Raw genomic sequence first — 22,049 nt, forward strand, 5'->3', positions numbered from 1 at the left:
TCATCAAGAGGGAATAAATGAGAAGTGAGCAAAAAGAAGGGGAAGAGCATAAGGAAGATAAAGAGAGAGCAAAGGGAAGGGAAATGAGAGAGGAGGGGAAGGGAATTTTCACAAGGCAGAAGAGACAACTAGGATAACCAGAGAGAAAAGACAGATTCCTATAGGATTTGATTTTAAAAGCCACAATGTTTTTCTTCACTCAGCAGCATGTCTGTTTCCCAATGCCTGAAAGCAAACATCAGCTCATGCAGCAAATGCCTGTGCCTGTCGGGGGGCACTGCCTGCTCCCCTGTCCACCCCAAACACAAGAGATGTCAGCTCTCTGCCACTGCTTGCCCTAGCGGGCAAGGCAGGGACTAGTGCACGTGCCACCACCGTGGCCTCTATCTGTCAGCGCTGCCACCTCCCGCACCTCGGGGGCTCCAGCCCATCCTTTACAGTGGCTTCCTCTGCTCCCCGACTTCCCTTGACTGGCTGAAAGGGACCGTGGCATGAGGGGGAGCACGGCAAGGAAAACAAAATAAGTTAAGAGGGAGCTGGCGTTTCCATACAGGATTTGTGGAGTGGATTCAAACCACTGCACACAGGCAGAAAGCAAAGTAAGGAAAGGAAAACAGCAAGAAATTAAAGCAGCCCAGACATACACAAGTGAGCTGTTCTCATGCTTGAATGAAACAAAGCAGAATTAAGACCAGCTTGCCCAGTCCTAGAAGGCTGCACGGGCTTAGACAAAAAGAGAAAGCAGGGCTGAATCCACCACAATTCTGTCCTATGTTGCTCAGAGCAAACAAAGATTGATTCCCTGCTTTAAAGCAAGTCTGTTCCCAAAATATGGAAATAGGACCCACTTGACTTATGCCCAAAGAGGGGCAGGAAAGCCCTTAGCAAGGGAAGACTGTCCTGCAGCAGAAAGCAGAAGCAGAATTCAGCCCTGCACCATAAAAATGGAATTGTCTCATTTAGACCTTGGAAAGCCTGGTGATTTCGAGTAACCTGTATTTGCTGAAAGCATCACAGGGACTGAAATTTAAGGTTTTAAATGGGTCTGTGAGAGAAAATGCTCCCAACACCTATGAAATCCTTTTGCTACACAGGAATATCATAACAGGACTAGCTAAAAAGGAGAAGTGCAACCTGCTGTATCACCACTTCTTTGTGATTCTGTCTTTTCTTATAATTTTGCCTCTGCTGAGGCCCAACAGTGCTTCCACAGTGGAAAAAAGCGAGATCACACAACAGAGTGAGAAGCTTCTAAGCATCTCCCACAGCCAACCCTTTCCTTAAAGTAATTTCTGTTTAGAGATAGCAGATCTCTTTACAGTTCTGCAGCTCTCTTCCCTAGCAGGCCTTTCATGCACATGAAAAGAAATATCTGATCAAATATATTCCTCTATCATGGCTTTGGAAATATTAACAAGATTTAATTTATATATAATCATATCAGCAGAAGAGTTAATTGAAATATTGAATAACTACAACTTTAACAGGATTGGAACATAATGTTTCAGACGTACTAAGCAGATGATTTATCCACCATGCTATACAAATTTTAGTTAACAGTTGGGCAAAGACTTTAGAGCTATTATTTTTAGCAATAGAAGGGTATTCCCTAGGTTGTGCCAGGGCCTGTGTGCTGAAAAGCATTGTGAAAGTTCAGCTTATTGTGCGTTTTCTTCTCCTATTAGAAGAAAAGGAGACAAATGTGTCTGACATTGTTAATTGGGATCTTGTGATAATGCAGCAGTATGTGCACAGACAAATGAAATTTCAGTGCAAATTCACTGACCTTATCCAAGATATATCCAGGGAAGAAAATGGCTAAATGAATTGAATTCAGTGACATGAAGCATGTATTACATTCCCAGGTGTCATATTAATTGTGCATGTTACCAGCAGGACAGTTGTAAGATAGGTACAATGTGCCTAAAATCACTGCTGAGGTTAACTACATAGCAAAGAGATTAGCAATGAAACAGCCCTGAACAACAAGACACCATCTCCACCTTCAGACTTTGCAGAAACTTGTCTACAGACCTGAATTCTGACTACAGGTTTTCCTTCCTGCAGCCATGGCCCAAAGTCTCAAATGTCAATAAAAATCAAGAAAACTGGGGGCAAAAAGTTGACTCTGACTGCAGTTACCCAGATGTGGACAATCTCCAGTCAATCAAATCAGTGACTTTGCAGAGATGCACTTATGTTAAATCACTAGGCTGGCAGAGGCTGGTGTTTATCACCAGATTGCACGTGGAAAAAAAAGTGATGAATCTTAGATGAGATCCCAGGGAGTGGGATTCCTGTTAAAAAATCAGCCACTCAGTAAGGCAGCATGTACTACCAAACTCAGGCTTCCTGCAGTTTTCTCTAGACACTGCTGTCAACCCATTCCTTCGGGACCTTGCATTAGTCACATAGTTGCGTGGCATCTCTCTCCCCTTCTGTGAAATGGGAAGAGTAACACTGCCTTTCCACCAGGGACATATGCAGATAATCATCTCAACCGTTGTGATTAGACACAGTGATGATAGGGGCAAAAGTACTGGGGAGACTGAGGAAGACTGAACTACTCACTGCAAAAGGAGAAAATTGTTCTACCTAAAGTAAGTGATGTGCCTGGCCTTGTGTCCAGGACCAGGTTTCAAGAACCTGAAACAGCAAGTATGAAATACTCTGCTGCAGAAAAACATATGCAGAATTCATGTCCAGTGCTTACCACGTCCTCCATTTAAGTTTAGATTCAGACATTTATTTTAAAATTATCACTAGTGTGTGCAGGTACACAAATATAGAGTGAAATTGTCTGGCTACACTCATATCTTTCTTTTCTATCTGCTTTCACAGTCAATTTTCTGGAATCATGGTATCTCAGTAGAATAATGAGAGAAAATACTGTTAAAATAAAGATTGACCTAAAATTCTGAACAAAATTGAACTCAGCAACTTCCCTCCAATATCTTTGGTATTAAGCAAAAAAGTTTGCAAAGGACTTACTAATTTTGTATTTGCTACTAGAAATATTCTACCTCAGATGTGGAAAAGGTACACGAGCATCCCACTACAGTCCTTACATATGTTTTTGGGTTTTTTTGGTTGTTTTTTTTTTTTTTTCCTGGCTCAAAAAATTTGGTTGCAAAGTATAGAGAAGCTTCTGTATTTTCCATGCTGATTCAAACCAGCCCTACATGTTCTGGAAGGATTTCCAGGAAGTGGTAGAAGGTATAAAAACAGCCAAGTCTGTACGAAGTCCTGAAATGATAAGGCAGAGCCGTAGGAAACCAGAATTGTTCCAAATTATTCAAACTTCCTGGACAGGGCAAAGCAAGCAAAAGACTGGACACATCTTTGCAGCTTTACCTGGTATGTTTCCAAAAATGCAGCATGCCAAGGCTCTTGTCAGGGAAATCTTTGCAATGTCCAAATGCCAGCTCATGAAATGATGCTTTGCTTTCCCAGTACACCTCCTGTGCCAGTGGAAATTCTGACCCTACATCTCCAGGCTGCACACATAGGCAAGGTTTCAAGATGGTGCCCTCAAGGAAACAGTGCACTTAAAAGTGTGTCCCAGTGTTTAGAAGAAACTAGCTGGCATGTGAGAAAGTAAGGCAGCATCTCAAATGGAAGATAATTTGATTTTAAATGTAAGAGAGATAAGAAAAAACAATTGAAAGATTCCTGTATAGCTCAAGCTGTCAAAGAGATGCAGAAAAGCAGTGGTGGTGGCAGAGGTGCAGGTAGGGGAGAGGGAAATTCAGAGCTAGTCTAGATCCTATCTCTCCTAGCTGCAAATGCTGGGAAAAGCAGCAGCAGAGCACAGGGGGTGCAGAGAGCTGGAGCTTTCTCCAGCTGGAAACAGTGTAATAGTATAAGAGTTGTATCAATAAATTCTGTTAAAAAAAAATAATAATAACTACCTAACTACTTATCTCAGCTCCATGATGTATTGCCTTACTGTTTATTAAAAGATAGCTAAATTTTAACAGAAGTGAATGGTCAGTGCCTCCCTTGGGCTATTGTTAAAGGCTGCTTTCATTTTTAACTGTGAAGATTATTCATAAATATACTACCAAAGCCCCTACTGGAAAATGAAAAATCTGTTATGGATCCAAATTTCCCCAACTGATCCTGTGTGCTATCACCAGCAATAGGAATGGAGAGAGGATGAGTCCCAGGGCAAGAATCTCTCCAGATACTGTGGGGTTTTTTTGCTAAATAGATTCAGAGTAGCCCCAGCCTTGGAGATGACAGCAGGAATGCTTCGCCAGCTTGCTCTGCTTGTTCAGACACCATCAGAAAAAAAGCTACTGGCTTGGGGGTGGCTGGTCCCAGTGGCTTTCAACAAAGCTGAGAACTAAAACCATTAATTTCACAACTGCAAGCAACATTGGAGCATCTGCCAATGCTCCCAGCTTAGCCAGGTCTCCCTACCTCTGCTGTGCTGGCATTGATAAATTCATCACTCCCAGTAATTCTTCATGCCACTGATGACAATTTCTAGAGAGAAAACTGAAAGTCTTTTTCCCAAGTCATGCAAAATGCAGCACATTTAGTAGAAAGGGAGCAACAAATCCTGAAACTAACACTACAGACATCTGTATTCAGGATGGATATACGTATTCAGATCACTGAAGCCATACCTTACTCTCTTGCCCTTAAACCCTGGAGGTTCATTAAGCCTAAGCCTGGCAGTATTTATATTTGGTGTGTCAACACCGCAAAGTCTTTGAGGGACAGAAGGGCAGGGATTTGGGGAAGTGAGATGGGCAGCCAACATTACTATTTGATTCAATGAGATCCCAGGAAGTAGTTGTGCCCCTAGTTTTCTTTTGTCCCTCCCCTCCCACATGGCTGATCCGTCCTGCCAGGAAGGTCCTAGAAATTAGTTCTTGCAACATCTGAATTCAGCAGCTGCACCTTGTCATTAAAATGCCTTTAAAGCACTTCTACTTCCCTCAGATTATGATATGGGACTTCTCCCTATTTCTCCACCCATAAATCACACATGCGGGAGTTATTAGGGAAGCAATATTTGAGACTGAGCACAGATGCAGGCTGGGAATGGGAGTTTTCAGACTCCACTCTCTGCAGGACAATAATCCAGTCTAACCAATATGCCTTCTCACACTTCATCACAGTGCAGTCCTGCTGGTCATATCAGAGACCCACAGTGCTGCAGCAGAATCTGTGAATGAGTCCTGGATTTCGGCTACCAAACAGCAGCTTCCTCTAAATTCTCAGTATTCTCACTACTAAAGCTATCAGCCCGTCAAAGGACTCCCGACAACCTCTGCCCTCTCCTCATCTCCCATCCCAAGGAGAGCAACCTCCCTGCTCCTGCTCTTCTAGCAAAGGGGAAAGCCCCTGGGACTGAAATATCACAGATTCTGAGGATATGATTAATTATTTAAATTGACAAAATTACATTCCACTGGTGACATTCAGCTCTACGTCTACCTTGCCTCTCCCCTTCCCTCCCTGCCAGCCCCCAGCAGTTCTTCCCCCTGTGGACATGTGCCAGCAAGGGATCTGTTCCTTTCACTCCACTCTCTGCTAAATGTTTTTTATTCTCAACCACCTGCCCCAGGCCCTCTCATCAATTATTAATCAAGTGATCCATGAATATGCAAATCAACACATGCACTCATTTTATTAAATTAATTTTAAAAAAAGGAGACACAGCAGGTACAGCAGCAGAATAGATGAGAGGGTGGACTTCTCTGGGGAAGTGAGGATAGGTGCTAACACAGAAGGAATAGGATGAGAGGGAATATGCACTATACACAACTAGCAGGAGGATTACTTCTAAAGCCATTCACATGTTTAAAGTGATGGTCTCAGGAATGTGGGGACCGAAAGATGAGTATATGGACATATAGGAGGGCTTTATCCTGCAGCAAATGAAGAATCCACTTTCTAATAATCCAGGTCAATGTGGCACTATGGAGCAGGGCAGGCATGTATGAGACTGAGCTGGTCCAGCTGGCCATGCACAAAGCATTTCCACCTGGCCCACAGCATCCTCTTCAGCAAAAATGCAGCTGGGCTTCATCCACGTGAACGGATAAGGGTAAGCCAAGGACACTGCCTCTAGATAAATCTTCTGAGTGGGAACCACTGCTGCCACCTCTCTGCATCACACAGGAGAGGAATGAGGGAGGGATTCCTTGAAAATTATATCTTCTCCCACATGAACCATTTCCTTGTTAGGTGCTCAAAACAACTCTTCCCTCCTCCATCAAGTTTTCTCTTTGTGTAAAATCCTGTCTCACCTTCACTCCTCCCAACACTCTCTCCACACCTTTACACACTAATTGGTCTTTTTGGATCTCCTAAAATCTTTCTCTGGTGTACAGGGTATGAGCCATGACACTGGCCTGTCATTTCTATCAAATACAAGATTGCCTGAATGCTGATGCTGGATCTGCACAAGCAAAAAACCAAAAAGTCAAATCCCCTTCCAGGACAGGGAAAGGGTGCTGCCACCCACATATCTACAAAGCCCTCTAGGCCTGTAAGAAAAGAGAGAGAACCATGTGGTCTGCTTTCCTGGTCCCTGGTGTTACGGTGAGCACAGCTAAACAGCTTTAGGATGACTCTCATTCCTAGTTCCTAACACTTTTGCACAAGCATCACCTTGGGTGGAGGAGCCCCCAGAAGAGACCATACTCCTTTCCATCTAAACAGCTTGGCGTTTTCCCTTTCTCCTAGCTTCACCAAGCTCCATGGCACAGGTTGACTCATGTCACCTATTGACTTTCAAGTGGTTTTGAGGGAGTTCAGAGCTGGCAGGGAGAAGGGGGTACCCTTCTTACCCAGGGAGAAGGTGGGGCATGGGCAATCACAGGGCATATGCTTTCTCCACCAACAGAGACCAGTAGGTTATCCTGACTTGCTCTGAGCATTCCTCCCAGATGCTGATATGTTGGCAAGACATTCTTTCTTGTTCAGTAAATCAAGAAAGCACTGGTGGCAAAGGCCACACCATTCTTTCATGACAGCCAGCTTGTGACTTCTGAGATCATCACACCAAACTTCTCTGCAGAGGCTGAGACACATATTGTGTCAGATCACAGCCACATAAGCCAAATGGATGCTAGAGCTGGCAGCAGGCCCAATCCTGTCCCAAGAAGACTTCAAAGAGGTGCTTTGGTCATTGGATTGGGAGACTCCCATGTAGCTTCAGCTCCCCATAAGGTTATGAGATTTAGGAGATGAGTTTTCTACCTCCTGACAGTGTCATGATTTCAAAAAGTAATTTGCAGAATCAGGAGAATCTGTTACCTCCAGTACAGCTTGCAGCCATACACACTTTATGGAATTGCTGAAGAGAGGCCAGAGGAAAGGTGAATGCATCAGCAGCTGGAAATTACGTGCTCACATAATTCCTTGGCCACTGTTATACTTATGGGGGTACCAGAGGTGGATGGAAGGGGAGGAACAGCTTTCTCAACAACTGATCCAAGACTGTTGCTTCATATTGAGGAGTAATTCTGGTTATAATCCTCCTTCTCCCTAAAACAGCTAACAATCCTGCTGGCAAACACTCATGGCTTAAAAAGTATAAGGCCTAGCCTTAGTGGCACTAATTTCTTAGTAGTATCTATACTACAACAGTGTGAAAAGATGCTGCAATGTCAGAGTCACAATGTCAGCACTGGTGCAAAAACTCAAGCATGGGGAATTTTCAACATTTCAGAGTAATGCCTGCACCTGAATGCAAATGCACAAGGATCAAGATGTCAGAGGTGAGTTCAAACACACCCCACACGTTTCACATGTGCAGCTGCATCTTCCCAAACAAGCAAATGTACTGAGATACCTGAGGTGCCGACATGCCCAGAGGACCAGATCTCTGTGCTAGTAATGTGTGCCAAACATGCAGCCATAGGACTCAGCACCCATAAATGCCTTGCAGGGGTCAGCTTCTTCATTCCTTCAGGGCACCTCACACCCCACCTCTGTATGCAGCATGCTCCTCTGATCTGTTCAGGGAGCAAGGAGGATCCTGTTTTTTAACTTCTGAATGGGAGGGGAAAGGAGAAAAAAAGAATTCCCTTAATGTCACCAGCTAAATGTTAATTTGGAATGTGATTTTTTTTTTTATGTTTTCTAAATTGCTCTTAACTGTGTGCCAGCACACAGGTAAATTGTTCTTGGCTGAGAAAATGGCCTGTCTCTCTTCTCAGAGATTAACAGAGAAGACAGTGAATGGAGCAGCAAACAAGAGAACCATGCTCCTTTTACAAATCATTCAATGGTTTCCTGACTTCTTTTCTATATATTTTTCAGCTGTAAATTAGTTTCTACTGCTCACTCTAGCTGAAGGCCGTGCTTGCCATTGTTACTCCCCATTTTCTTTTTAAACAAGGTGGAGGAAGGAAGGAGAAGTAATTTGCTGCCATGGTGACTTCAAGTGAAATGAAATTGCTGTACTTCCCTCCTGGCCCTTCAAAAGCTTCCTCCAGCCATCTTCCCCAAGAACCCCACTCATCTGGCATAGGAATGCCCATGCTTCTCCAGCTCAAAGGGACACTGGCTCCTCAAATGGCAGGCTGCCCTTTTTCTATTGTTGGGAAGAATTAAGGATATCACACTTAGCTCTCTGTCTAGAAAAGTGCAGGAAGGAGCCTACAAGGAGGTCTAACGGACCCATCCAAAACTTCCTAGAAGTAGTGCCAAAAGTGTAACCAGGGAGAATGAACCTGTATGTCACGACACTTTTGTTCATCAGTAGTTAATAATGCTGGCAGCAGAGGTCAGAGGATAGATAGGTGGTTCAGATACTTGCACATTCTTCTCCTACAAAGCCATGCTAAGAAAAATAAAACAGTAGCTAGTCGCTAGGACTACAAACCCTGCTTCTTTCCCCAGACAAAAATATCACAAGCTACCGTGCCTATTTCTCATATGGAACAACTGCTTCCCTAAACCCATTATCTCTATCACTCTCACTCAACAAGTATTTCCCACAAGTCTGCATTGTAGGTCTTGGTTTCAGTTTTGAGTGGTGGTAACAGATCAAAACAGTTGGGTTGTTCAATTATATAACAAACCTATTGCATTTGTCCTAAGTTTTCCTCTATTGCTCCTCTGCCCTATTAAAGTATTTCCCCATTTTCTACTTAAAAATCTGACTCAACTCTCCTTTCTTATGAGAATTTCCACACTATGGTGCCAAAAGGAGAAAGGAAATCCTAAATGTAATGCTGTAGAAATAGTCCTCATATACCAGTTAGATTCAAAAGGGCTTCCCTTTATCTCAAAAATCATCATTAAGATCTTGTGCTTTTTGAAGCACAAAACTCGTTTGCATTTTGAATGTTATTCTTCATGCTGAAGGAGTGGGAACATGGTTTTTGCCTGGAATTAACACAGCCTGTCATGTTCTCTTAAATATACAAAGACTCACCTGCAGTGGAGGATAGTCTACTGATATAATTAATAATCATGCGACAGATGAAAATATCTATTTGCTTGATTCATGGATCTTGGGTGAATATGACAAATGAGAGACTTATGCCTGCCTTCTTTGCATTGGAAGTTTAATTTACTGCCTATGTAGAGAAGGCATTTCTCCCTCTACTCATTTCTCTCTCGCCAAGATCTTTGCAGCTTATCTCAGAGGAGATGCACACAGTCCCTTAGGGAGACTGAGTCAAGTCTTGAAAACTTGAAAGCACACATGCTTTTCTAGATGCCCAACTTGAAAACACACTGAAAGCTTTATCCATGGAAAGCACATCAAGAACTGCCAAGAGGAAACACTGCTTTCTTAACTTTCAAGTGTGGGGCTCTAAAAATGGGGGCATCAACAACAACCAGCACTAGAAATCCCAGCCTTTAGTTCTTTGATGGTTTCCCTCACCCCCCATAGGAATTATGGCTTATCCATATTCTTATAGCACAAGAGGATTGAATTTTAGAAGAGTTAACTATACTGCCACTTGCATATGGAAACATCCAACAGCCCTAAACAATACATTTGTGACTGATGTGTGCTCTAACTGGAGTAGAAATTCCAGCAAAATATATGGTTGTGGGAAACCTTTATATGTAGATATCCACAACCTCTTGCACTGTAACAACTCACATCTCTCTCATGAACAAGCTAAAAGAGGTGAAAAGAATTAATTCAGGAAACCTAATCCCAAATAATCAATTTTAAAATTCAGCTAGCTGGATAGGAAAAGAGAAGTCATTAAGACCACTTAGAACAGATGAATCCCTGAAGGAAGGTTCTCTGAACCATGTGGGAATGGTCTGCTGGAAGAGGACCTGAGGAGATGCTCTTGAACAGGGAGCAGAGCTAGCTTTCTGCAGTACCTATCCTTCACATCATACCAGCACATCAGGAACCTCAGCAGGAAAGGAATATCCATATACCTTTGGAATATAGACTTCAGAGGCAGAGCTTTCAAAGTAACCCAAGATCCAAGATAACAGATTTACTCACATATCCCTTTTCCATCTCTGATTTCCAGATATGAAGAACCTGAATTGGACTTCTGTGTCCATGGAATGGGTGCTATGCAGAAACCTTTCCAGTAAAAGTTTAGTTCCCTTTTTTAAATTTTATTTTTCACTTCTTTCAGTCCTGAAAGTAATTAAGTTTCAAGGGCAGCTAATTATAAGCAAAGAGAAATCAGAGGCTGCATGGCTGTCTGTTCGGTGCAAGCTTGGCAAAGTGTTTTTTAATTGGTAACCCTTTGCTGTGTATATTTCAATCCATTTCCCTCTGTGTTTATCGTTGTAGATTCATATTATATCCATGACCTTTCATCTAATGACAGAAGCTCATGCAGAGAAAAAATGATTATTTTAACAAACACACATTAGAGTTATGAAAGAGAAAACAAAAAACGGGCAAGAGGAGAAAGCAGGAATGACACGAGACAAGAATGAAGCACATCATAAAATGCTAGATGCTGATCTCTCTCCCTCCTTTTCCTCTGATATGTGGCCTGTGCAGGAGTCCTCCAACCCACAGCTACAGCATTACTTGGCTGATGCCAGGTACGAAGGAACAGCAGCCACTGAAAGCCTTAGAAAAACTTGCTATGCCCATGGGCACTTACTAGGAAGAGACACTCAGAAGTGCAACCTGAACACAGCTGAAAAAATAGAAACTAATATTTCTAATTTTGTGCAGCCAGTGCCACGTTTGGAGTCATGGGCCAAACTTTCTATGATTCTGAAGTCTGCCTTTGTTGCAAGTCAGCGTTTAGTACATCCTCCAAGGCACACTCAGGCGAGAGCTTAGAAACATGAAGCTGAGAATCATTAAAGACAACGCACAACTTGAACTGCGGGGCATAAGCTGGAGATAAATGGGAAATCCTAATTCCAGATCCTAATTCCATACAATTAATAGTGTCATCCCAAATACATGCAAGTTCACATCCCTGTACTTCCACTGAGTGGAAGATGTAGAAATGTCAACAAAATCCTATTCCTTACTTTTTGGGCAAAGCATTAGCCCCTGGTGAACCCTCAAGCCACCATGCTGACACTGCCTGTGTTTTCTTACTCACTATTGTATGTAGCTGCCAAAACACCAGAGTCTGTGTCCTCAAGTGGCAATGAGATGTCTCAGAGTCCCCAGGTCCCCGTGGTGATGGAATAGCATCTCTTTACAAACAGCTCTGTCAGGGCTGGGGTGGTTGGTGGGTTGCACGTGATCCAATCTGAACTGGCACTTCCCGCTGTTAATGCACAGCTCTTGCCAAGTGCCCACCTGGCTTCTGCAGGAAACAGCTTAGCAGGCACTAGATGCTTGGCAAGAGACTGCAGATTAATCTCAGTAAATTTATATGATACACTGAGCACCAACTGCCTGATCCATGCTTAACAGCAACAGGGATTATCCAGTAGTGAAGGGCCAAAAATATCCAGCAACTCACCCCAGAAATACCCTGATATGGAAACACCTAATACACATCTTTACTTCCACCCTTATGGAAATTATCCAGCATGTATCCCATGGCCTCCCATAAGGAAAAATCTGAGATGCAATTCTTCCAACAGAGCAGATTCTTGATTACTACCTCACACCATGACACTTGTGTTGAGGACTATATCACTCCACAAACTTTCAGAAACAATGTAGGTATTTTTTCCTGAATCTCTTCACTGAAATTATTTTTTTCTGCTTGTGCAATCACTTTTCTGTAGGTTCACACAACTTTCACAGGAAAGAATATAAGAAACAGAATGGATGGATACTAGTGCTATGTTTGAATACCATTATCATATGTAAACTTAAGAAGAAAATAAAAGCAGTATTTAAAAAATTAGTAAAATTGTCTGCAGATAAAGCAATAAACAAATATATTACAGGAGACATTTGTTGATGTTGATGGTCAGGAAATAGCTGCCTTGAGCCTTAGAAATAAAAGCAACTATGCAAAACTCAGTGATATTTCCAGAAGCATGACAGTGCCTAAGACACATGAAATTCAGTGAAACTCATACCCTACCCTCAGGCCTTGCATAACACCTGTTTAGAAAACTTCATTCTAAGATACAAAATAAACCAAAGCACGGTTGCTCAAGATTCATGAGCTCTTTAAAGGCACAAGCAGGTACTACACTTTGCATATTTTTTGGAATCCATCTTCACATCAGTTGCCAACATATGGTCATAAAGCAACTGACAGGCTCTGGACAGACATCTACACAACCCCCCAAACAAAACTCACCCCTAAAAGGTTTACAGAGAACTTCTTTAGCGGGGAGGTTTCCAGAAGCTCAAATGGCCCTTAAGCACAACCCTTCCATCAACTTGCAAACCCTAAAATATTAAGCAGGTAATTTAGAAGCCAAAGAGGAAAAAAATACATTTGCAGAGCAATCACTTATAACTATACATCCAGTCCCAGTGCCTCTTTGTGATTCATTAATAAAGAAAACTCACAGACTAGCAGCTGTGTTCAAGAAACATTGCAGCAAAGTCCATCTGAGCACCAGCACTAAATATGCCATCAGATGTCACTGTGCAGATTTGGGAGCCCTCATATTGCTAGGTTGACATCCATCTGGCCACTTTAGCACTGTTGTAGGAACACAGAGTTGCAGTTTTTATAGCTCAGTTCTCCCATATAGACTACAGCAGGCTGTTTGAGGTGAAGATTTGTTCAGCTGCCTCATGGCTGCCTCAGACCTCGTCAAGACAGTGTTTCTCAGCTGATCTCTTGGAATCCCTTCCCTGTTCCCTCTCTAAACAAGCAGGAAGTCAAGGAGGGGGGAAAGGTAGTAGGAGAGTGGAGGGGTATGCAATTAGAAACTATAAATTCATCATATGGTAAAGCACCAGGGAGGAAAAAGAGCTCTTTAAACTAAGAGATCATGTTGACATAAGAACATAGGGATGTTAACTGGCCATGAACACACTGAGACTGGAAATTAAAGAGGGGCTTTTAAAACTTCAGAGAAATAAAATTAGACAGGGGTCACCAACTTCACTATTAGGAGAAAGCCACCTCAATCACAATGCAAATTTATGAAGGAATACTTAACAAAAGCTGAATCAGATAATTCAGAGTTTTCCATGTATCCTATTATATTATATTATTGTATTAGAATTACCCCACACACTTATGTGTAAAAGTTACCCCATACCAGTGTCTCAGAGTTTTTCCCTTAATTTATGGTTATGTACAAATACTAACAAACCACAGTACCCTGAACATCAGAACAACCACAGCTCCTTTTATAAGTCTGTTCAATATGTCCAGAATTACCTATTTTAAATGTGTAGGGTATGCTTTCAAGAGTAGCTTTCAAAAAGAAAAAATACCTATTTTCAAAAAAAGAACTCAAATCCCTGAGTCCTTTGATTTTCAGGAAGACAAGCTCATGAGCAGCTGAAGTGCTTTTAAGGAGGTTTGTCCCTAGTCTTCAGTGCCATTTTAGGAACTTTGACTCCCCCTTCACTGTCACACAACATAGTTTTGTCCTATGCCATACTGGAAACAGTGTCTTTAACCTTTTGATTCTAATGAAGCTTGAAATTCTAGGATAGATGACAAACTTTGCTCAGTTTTATCTACTCCTTGCTCTAGACATGAGGATCATGGACCATGTAACAATGTAGAAAGATACCATTAAAAAAAGGAGGAAGATTTGCTCTTGACTTTAGCACCACACCTAACATATGAATTACACACTTTATGAAAAACCCAAGCCACAACATATTTTTGTACAGGATCTGAATAAGCCACATTCTCACCTAGTCTCTTCAAACACTAAATGAGATATCTACTTGAGTAAAAGGAGGTTTTTAATTGCAATAAGGCTTTTTCAAAAATTATTTTCAGGCTATACGCATGTTGTCAGATCATGCCTGGATTACAAACATCTCGTCATTGCCAGCATACCAGGCAACCAATCTTCAGAGGTAAGTTATTAATTTGAATATCTAATCAGAAACCAGACACTTCAACTGATGCAAGTGAAATTGTTGGTGAGGGACAATCTCCAGCAGAGCAGTTGATGTGAACAGTAAATTGCTAATTCTGCAAACTTAACTTTTTTGTTTAATCTGAGTTATATCACTAACATTTTAGACATATTCCATTTATACATTTTATCACATAGGGCAGACATTGAGAGGCAGTCTATGAGGTTTACATGTAAAGCAAAGAATTTTATTCCAAAAGCAGCAAGAATTTCTGAAAATGCCCCACTCTGGTTATTTAAGTCTGAACAAGGCTCAAGACACAGATCAAAAGTTTCATCTAAAGAAAAAGCCTGCTTAACCCATCTCATACCACATATCTCAACAGCAACTGAAATACCTGTGCCCTGCCTTCCATCACCCACTTGGGGTCAGCAGGCTGACCTGAGCATGGTGCATGTTTGCCATCCAGGACAGACTGAATGCTGGTCTTGTAATTTTACTCTGACTTACCAGATCTTCAGCAGAACTCAGCTGTCACAGTAAAGGACAGCTGCCATATGGACCATACTAAGGTTCTGACAAAAAATCCCAGTGATTTCACTAACATCCTATCCTATATGAACATATAATTTTCTTTGCCACCCAACAACAGTTTCTGAATGTTTTGTAACATATACATTCTACCAAAACCATAACAAAAAGCACTGCTGTGCCAAGATCTTATTAATACAATCCTCCCAGACAAATAACCACTCCTTCAGCTCCAGCACACATATTGCTTGCTGCCTTCTCTGGTAATCATAGAAGCAGTAGCCAATACCATTTGGGTGACAGGATGTTCTGATACTTGGGCATAACTTGATGGATGCTAATTACAGTGAGGTGCTGGTATTTATCACAGCTATGCTCAACGGCATCAAGATGTTTAACAGTTACTAGGATTCAGAACAAGCTGTGCATGTCTACTCATCCCTCTTTTCCCCTCCCAACTTTAGCACATGCAAGCACACGACATGGCAGTTTTGTTGCCAATCCCAATTACATAGCGACGTTACCACAGAAAGAACTCAAGTTAAATAACTTACCATTACTTTAAAGACAATCAGGAGGATTAAAAAGCCCAAAGACTTACCTATGAAGAAAAAAAAAAAAAAAAAGAGAAGCAAAATTATTGGCTGAACAAAAGCAAGAACAGAAGGTCTTCCAACAATTTGAGCTCTGAAATATGAAAGTCTTGACAGAATACCAAGAAAAGCAGATCTAGTTCCTTGCATGGATGGCCCTATGAATTAGAGAGGACCACCTTACCAAGTAACACTAAAAAAAATGCCTATTTTAATCATGCTTACAGGCAGGCTCAAAATAAAAATATAATTTCCTACCCCAGGAACTTACATTCTCATTCAAGAGCACATCAGAAAATGATCACCTGGGGAGCAGGAAAAAAATACTACTCTCCTATTTGGCTGAGAGAGCATAAGTCTTATGGATTACATGGAGTACTTGTGTTAGATGTCACAGGGGAGCAATCAAAAAATAAATATAATAAATTAGTTCTGAATTGGCTCTAAAATGTGAAGGGGGCTTGTTTCCCAGGGCTATTTTGCATGCAGAAAAAAAATAATTGAAGTTTTGCAAGATTTTTCAGTTCACAGAGTCACAGAATGGGTAAGGTTGGATGGGACTGCAATGTTATCTTGTCCAACCTCCCAAATGAAGCAGGGTCATGCTAAAACACATTGCACAGAATTGTACCCAGATGTTTCTGGAATATCTCCAGTGAGGGAGACTCTACAGCCTCTCTAGGCAACCTGTTCCAGCGCCAGGTCACCTGCACAGTTAAGTTCTTCCTCCGGTTCAGGTGGAATTTCCTGTGTTCCAGTTTCTGCCCATTGCCTCTTGTCCCATTCAGTTCTTCTCTCACCATTTACCCTGACTGGCAATATTGAGGAGAAAACCACCTATGCACCCAGATCCTTGACATCCACAGTGCACTGAAATCAAGCTGGATAATTATCAATGTACCCTTGGTATTATTATTGCCCACATGAAAGACCAACAGGGAGTAACAGTCACATGTCTTGACAACCTTTCCAGGAAATCTCTGATTCAAGACAAAGGCAGGCAACAAACTTCTCTGGATAACCAGTCAGAGTGGCAAATTGGTCTCTCCCCTGGAGTAGGGAGTCACCCACTTCACCTGCTTGCCACTTCAGCCAGGCAATCCTGTGTGGCTCAGCTCTGGGGGACTCAAAGCCTCACCCATCTCCTCCTCAGCTTGGAGGGCACTAAACCTGTTTTTAATGTCAAGTCATCAGGAGGAACAGGAGTTCTATGGAGAGTGATGGTTTTCCTCTCTGACTTGTTATGAGATGCAGTGCAGAAGCCTCCTGCATCTGTAAGGTCTCTGATTATGCTCTCTATTTCTTTATTGTCAAAATTCTATGCAACCTACTTCTTTCCTTGTGTATCTCCTTGTCATGGTCATAGAGCTCCTTGACAAGGATGCACCTTCTGAAGAGGAGATGACTCTCAGCCCCAGCTTTCTGGACAGGCACTGGGCACTGTACAACCAGGGCCTGCAGAGCTACACCTACTGTTGTGAGGTCTGTTTGGATGGAAGCCTCTGACATCACCAGTGCAGCAGGTTCCACAGACACTGGGCAACAAGTTCTACAGCACCTAGTAACCATAGTGTTGGGAGCTCAGACTGCTAACATTGGGGAGAAGGGGCCTCTTGTTTCCCCTCAGCTTTAGCTGCTGCTCCCAGTCTGCCACTTTATGGTTCTGCTGTGTGTTGGCCCTCCTGTGGGCAGGAGCCCTTCCTGCACTCCCCCTGCACACCTGTACTTGTGTTGCACATGCTGCCGTGCCCTGCTGAGGGGTCCCACTGCTCCTGGGCACTCACGCTTCCCCAGAAGTGTTTAAACCTGCTGCAGTTTCTCTGGCAATGCCCTCACCTAGTCAAACAAGGGCTGCTGGATCCTGGCAGGTCTCTCAGTTGTTACTTGGGCTTCCTTGTCTCTGGAAACCCTCTACCCAACTCATTCCAGTGTACAGCCCCCAGAACGTTCCACAGCCATCTGAGGCTTTTGTTTTCAGCATGTGTAAATCTCCTGTGGTCACCACTGGCAACACCCATCACCACTTCAACATTATGAACCATACAGGTGCTAAGTACATACAGAAAACCAAAGACTGCTTCGTTTGAAGATGATGGGGTACATCCATTATTTTTGTCTTGATTTTTCACCAAAAAATGGGGAAACATGGTGAAATTATAAGCAAACACAGCTGAAAATCTCCTATTAATTGGGCTCCCCACCCAGGCTCGCTCCCATCTTGACACTGCAACACACTCTTTAATTTTCATGTAGTGAATTTTACTCTTTCCCCAAGCCTATTCTTCCATTCAATGAAATGCCAATGCTTTCCTTCAGACAATCATGCCTATGTGCCAGAAAAAGCCATGCCAAGCAGGAGCTGCAGCTGCTGCACAGAAAGTCTACAAATGGTAACACAGCTCTGAGTATTTCACACAGTATCATTGCTTCACTGAGATTTCTGAACAGAATGTAGACAATAAAACTCACAATATGAGGAAGCACTCATAATAAATTTATTTTGCTTAAAAAGCCTTACTTCCGGGGGGGGGGGGGGGGGCAGATCTAAAGACTATTGATGTTAATAGCCCAGAGTAGAAAGGAACAACATTACAGTGAAGAGGCTACTTGGGAAGGAAAAATCACTCCTGGGGGATATATGAACATCATCAAACTTTGACCCTTGCTTGCAAATTACTGATTCAGCTTACAAACATCTGAGCAAGAAGCCTGTCAACAAGGGCCCTCCTGCCTACACAAGTCCCTGTTCACTTGCACAGGAACTGTACCACAATGCACCAGCTCAGCTGTCTTGCCTACGGTTCCAGCTGTGTGGATGTGATTGCCACTAGTGGGGCCAAAAAAGTGGTTGTTTGCAAATAATATTCACCCAGGACTCTTGCACACTTTGTGCTTTCTCCATCAGTCAGCAACAAAACTTCATTTTACAGCATGCCCTCTACACAGTCAGCACCATGCACCTCAATGGGATGAAACTCATTTAGTGGAGAGAAAAAAAAAGTGTCTCAATAAGAAGGAGCAAGATCAGGTGGTTCCTTTCAATAAGACAGGCTTAGGATCATTTCTTTTCAGTTAAATGTATGCAAGATTGAAGAAAATTGTATGCAAAGACAGAAAGGATAGAGATGGTTATTTAGAGATGGAAAAGTAGATAACACTAAAAACCTTGTGAACACCCTAAACCCAGTCATATCTCAATGCACACATTCTCTTCAGAAATGGCCTTGCAGATATCTGGAACAGACCTCAGTGTGCAGTCTGTACAAGAGTCATTGAATACTTACAGATAAATATTCATAGACAATTTGTGAATAGGCAAAAGGATGAAACCTCTTGTCATGTGTTCAGACTCAGTGATACAGGAATAGGAATAATGTCATACAGCACCATTGATCCATCAAATGGCACAGGAAATTAGGAGTAGATGCTCAGTTAAAAAACATTCTCAAATAAACCAGAGGCTAAAATTCAATTGCACAAACTATCTAACAACTGAGAATAATGAACAAATTATTAGAAAATCAGTCCGCTCCCAGAAAACTTAAACAGAGGGGTGAAAATACATTTTAATAACACAGTAGAGAAGAAAACATAAATGGGGTTGCAAAGTTCCTCTTTGCAGGAAAAAGAAATGAGGGAAACAAATCCTTTCCCTGCTTAAGCTCTTAGCTGCTTCAGTCAGGTTACAGCAGATTTGGCCCTCATTGCATAAAATCTGAGCACAACCACCTATGAAGGGCAACACTGGGTATAATGAACAAAAACCCCACAGCACAACTTTTAACACCTACTCCCCCTTGTGACAGAACACCTAACCCTCCTTCCTCCCACCACCTCTTGCTCCTGCTAAGCTCTCCTGCCTTCCAGATAGTTCTACTCATCAATCAGTCAAGACACTTGGTCCAGCTTCTGTCTTAAGGACATTCAACAATAGGAAAATAGAAGAGCAGCCTAGCCAGCTCTGCACAGGAGATTATTCAAAAGGTTAATTACTGAATGAATCAGAAATAGGAGATGGAGGGGGCAATGGGAAAGAGGATGGAGGAGTAAGGGAGGGAGCAAATTAGTTTCAGCTGCTAAATCTGGCTTCCAAATCCTTAAAGTCCTTTACAATATAGGCTGAAGAAGGCAGGAACAGGATGGGGTTGGACTGTGTTGTTCACTTACACATTCGATAAAACCTCAATAATGTTCCTCTCCTAATCCTGTGTCATTAGGAACAAAATGGTATGTCAGGAGACTATTTAGATACGAATGCCTGCAACTTCACCATCTGACCCTGCTGACTTCTCCTTTCTTCTTTCTGCTCTCTCTTTTTGTTGCTGATGCCAATTATTTTTAGAGATGTGATGTTTTTTTTTTGCTAGGCACTTGGCCTCCAGCACCAGGGGGTCCAAAATGACCTATCTGGAGACCCTTATGGCCATTTTTTTTTTTGTGTGTGTGTAAAGGTCATTATTACTATAATAGCTGGGAATTAATCTGTCTACTCAGAATTTTTTTTAGAAGGAAAACAAAAAACTCCAAGACAAAACAAAAAGGCATTTTCTACGGTGCCTCCAATCCCTGTTCTCACTAGAGCAGGAGTCTGGCTACTGGCTTCAATGGGAGAGGACAACTGTGCTCAATAAGAGAAATTTACAATATTAAAACAAAAGCCCAGAGAGCAACCAAAATAATTAAAAATAAAACTGATACCTCTTTGCTCCTAGATGCTGGAAGGGAACAGAACTAAAAAGAGCAGCTGTCTGTATAATCTTCCCTTCATCCTTACCCTTATATCAAACCCAGCCCTGGCCCAGAGCACATTCAAATGCAATGGAAAATCTTGTGCCAGGAACAAGCAATGCCACATGGAAAAGCCTAGCACGGAGGCCAGAGGCCAGTGGCAGTGTCATTGTACTACCTCTTTGTTACCCCAAATCCATGCCTGTGACAGAAGTTCACCAGAGACAGCTGTATATCAATGACATGAAACAACCCATACATCATTTTTATGGCTTAAGAGATCAATACAGGTATCTCTTCTCATTATACTATAAAGCACAATGAGTGCAGTCACTACCCTTAAGTCACTTGCTAGTACATGACATAATGAGCCCTGCTTTTTGCCCTGTGATCACTGTTGTACAAAGGCACCATGAGATTTCATAGGCAATCAACTTAGTATTTCTATTAGAAAAGAAGCACCAAAGTGAAGGAGGCAAATATATGTTTTCTCAGTTTTTGTCTAGCGTTAACTCTGAAGGCTGGTTTTGATTTCATTGGGAAAAAAAAAAAAAGAAAAATAATCAGAGCATGTTTGGCACCTCTACTACTTTCTAGAGAGCCATAATGTTATAGAGCCTTCTGAAACTGAAGAACCTACCTCATTGCTCATTAAAACTTAAGCAAATCATGAGGTGAAGGGGGTAATAAATAACCTTGACAAAAGTAAGTTCCAAAATGTCATGGGCAAAAGAGTCTTGACTTTGGGAATTTCACTTAATTTGATTTATTGCCAATTAAGATAAACTTTTATTTACTCTTTTAGGCATTGGGAAACAGAGATGACAAACAATTAAACAGACACTTAGGTAAACCTCTTTCTTTGCAGTTCCCTGGGGTCCACTGTAGTACAACAAATCTTCCCACACACAAGCCAGCCAGTCTCCCCTTTTCTTATCATGGGCACACATTACACTTACTCACAGCAAGCCCCTTGGGTGAGGTGATGAACAACTCAGGAGACTGGGTTGGTAGGTGATGCTTTCTTGCTGCAGCTTCTTATTTCTTACTGTTTTCTTTCTCCCTTCTTTTCTGCTTGTCTCCTCTTCTCCTCCCCAGGTCCTTCACAAGCTGCATTTCCTTTTGGGTATTCCTGTTCTAGTGTGGGCCACCCATGGGATGCAACACCTTCTCTGACAATGTTCTCTTCCACATGCCTCTTCCTCCTCCTGTATCTGCTTACATATCCCTTTCTCACTCTTCCTCACATCCCCACCTATGTCTAGTTTGTTTTCCCCTCACATCTCCCCACATGATCCCTAAAGAGGATGGGACAGCTCTGACTGGCCACTTTCCAACTGAAGAAAAGCTTTCATCAAGGATTATGCTAGAGTGGTCATAAAGTTTGCCCTCCAGCTACCCACGCAGCTGGTCTATCTATAGCACAGAGCTATCCACCACTCCAGGACCTCGCATCAGCAAAAAAATGCCGTGTTAGAAAGAGCAAAACCATGACATGTGCTTCATTTGGGGTGACCATCAGGCCTAACTAACCAGATCCTTGTCACACCACCTTCCAACCAAGGCTCTTCAGCCACTGGAGCTATTCCATGCTGAGACAGTGGAAAAAATGTTTTCACAGACTGGGTGATGGTCCATCATTCTTCCTTATCTCCCTCCCTTCCATTCCCTCCAAAAATTCAGGCTGCAGTTGAAGTAGTAGAGGGCTGTATCCCTCAGCACAGCTTCCTTGAGTTAGAGTCTGCCTCCACAAACTGAAGCTCTTTTAATAGCACTGCCAATGAGAGATTGCATATCTTGTT

General features: G+C 42.3%; 1 protein-coding gene and 1 long non-coding RNA gene across 7 annotated transcripts in view; one reads left to right on the plus strand and one right to left on the minus strand.

The window, feature by feature from the left end:
- Positions 1-22,049, minus strand: part of LSAMP (limbic system associated membrane protein) — an 888,518-nt gene that overhangs the window by 658,448 nt on the left and 208,021 nt on the right. For 2 of the 6 annotated variants that reach the window (XM_053931642.1, XM_053931664.1), the window contains exons 1-2: positions 16,851-17,004; positions 15,481-15,527 (exon numbers count right to left, since the gene is read on the minus strand). The exons of 2 other annotated variants lie outside the window; for them this stretch is intronic. In XM_053931642.1, coding sequence (XP_053787617.1) covers positions 15,481-15,483 — 3 coding nt within the window. In that variant the 5' untranslated portion in view covers positions 15,484-15,527; positions 16,851-17,004. Of the gene's footprint in view, positions 1-12,695; positions 12,788-15,480; positions 15,528-16,850; positions 17,005-22,049 lie in introns of those variants that run through there. 2 more of the 6 variants (XM_053931687.1, XM_053931695.1) reach the window with 2 other exon arrangements.
- Positions 17,115-17,978, plus strand: LOC128781785 (uncharacterized). The gene is made up of 3 exons (XR_008428513.1): positions 17,115-17,387; positions 17,498-17,616; positions 17,836-17,978. It is a non-coding gene; the product is annotated as an uncharacterized LOC128781785 (long non-coding RNA).

This window comes from Vidua chalybeata, chromosome 2 (genome assembly GCF_026979565.1).
Source record: "Vidua chalybeata isolate OUT-0048 chromosome 2, bVidCha1 merged haplotype, whole genome shotgun sequence".
NCBI classification, from domain to species: domain Eukaryota; kingdom Metazoa; phylum Chordata; class Aves; order Passeriformes; family Viduidae; genus Vidua; species Vidua chalybeata.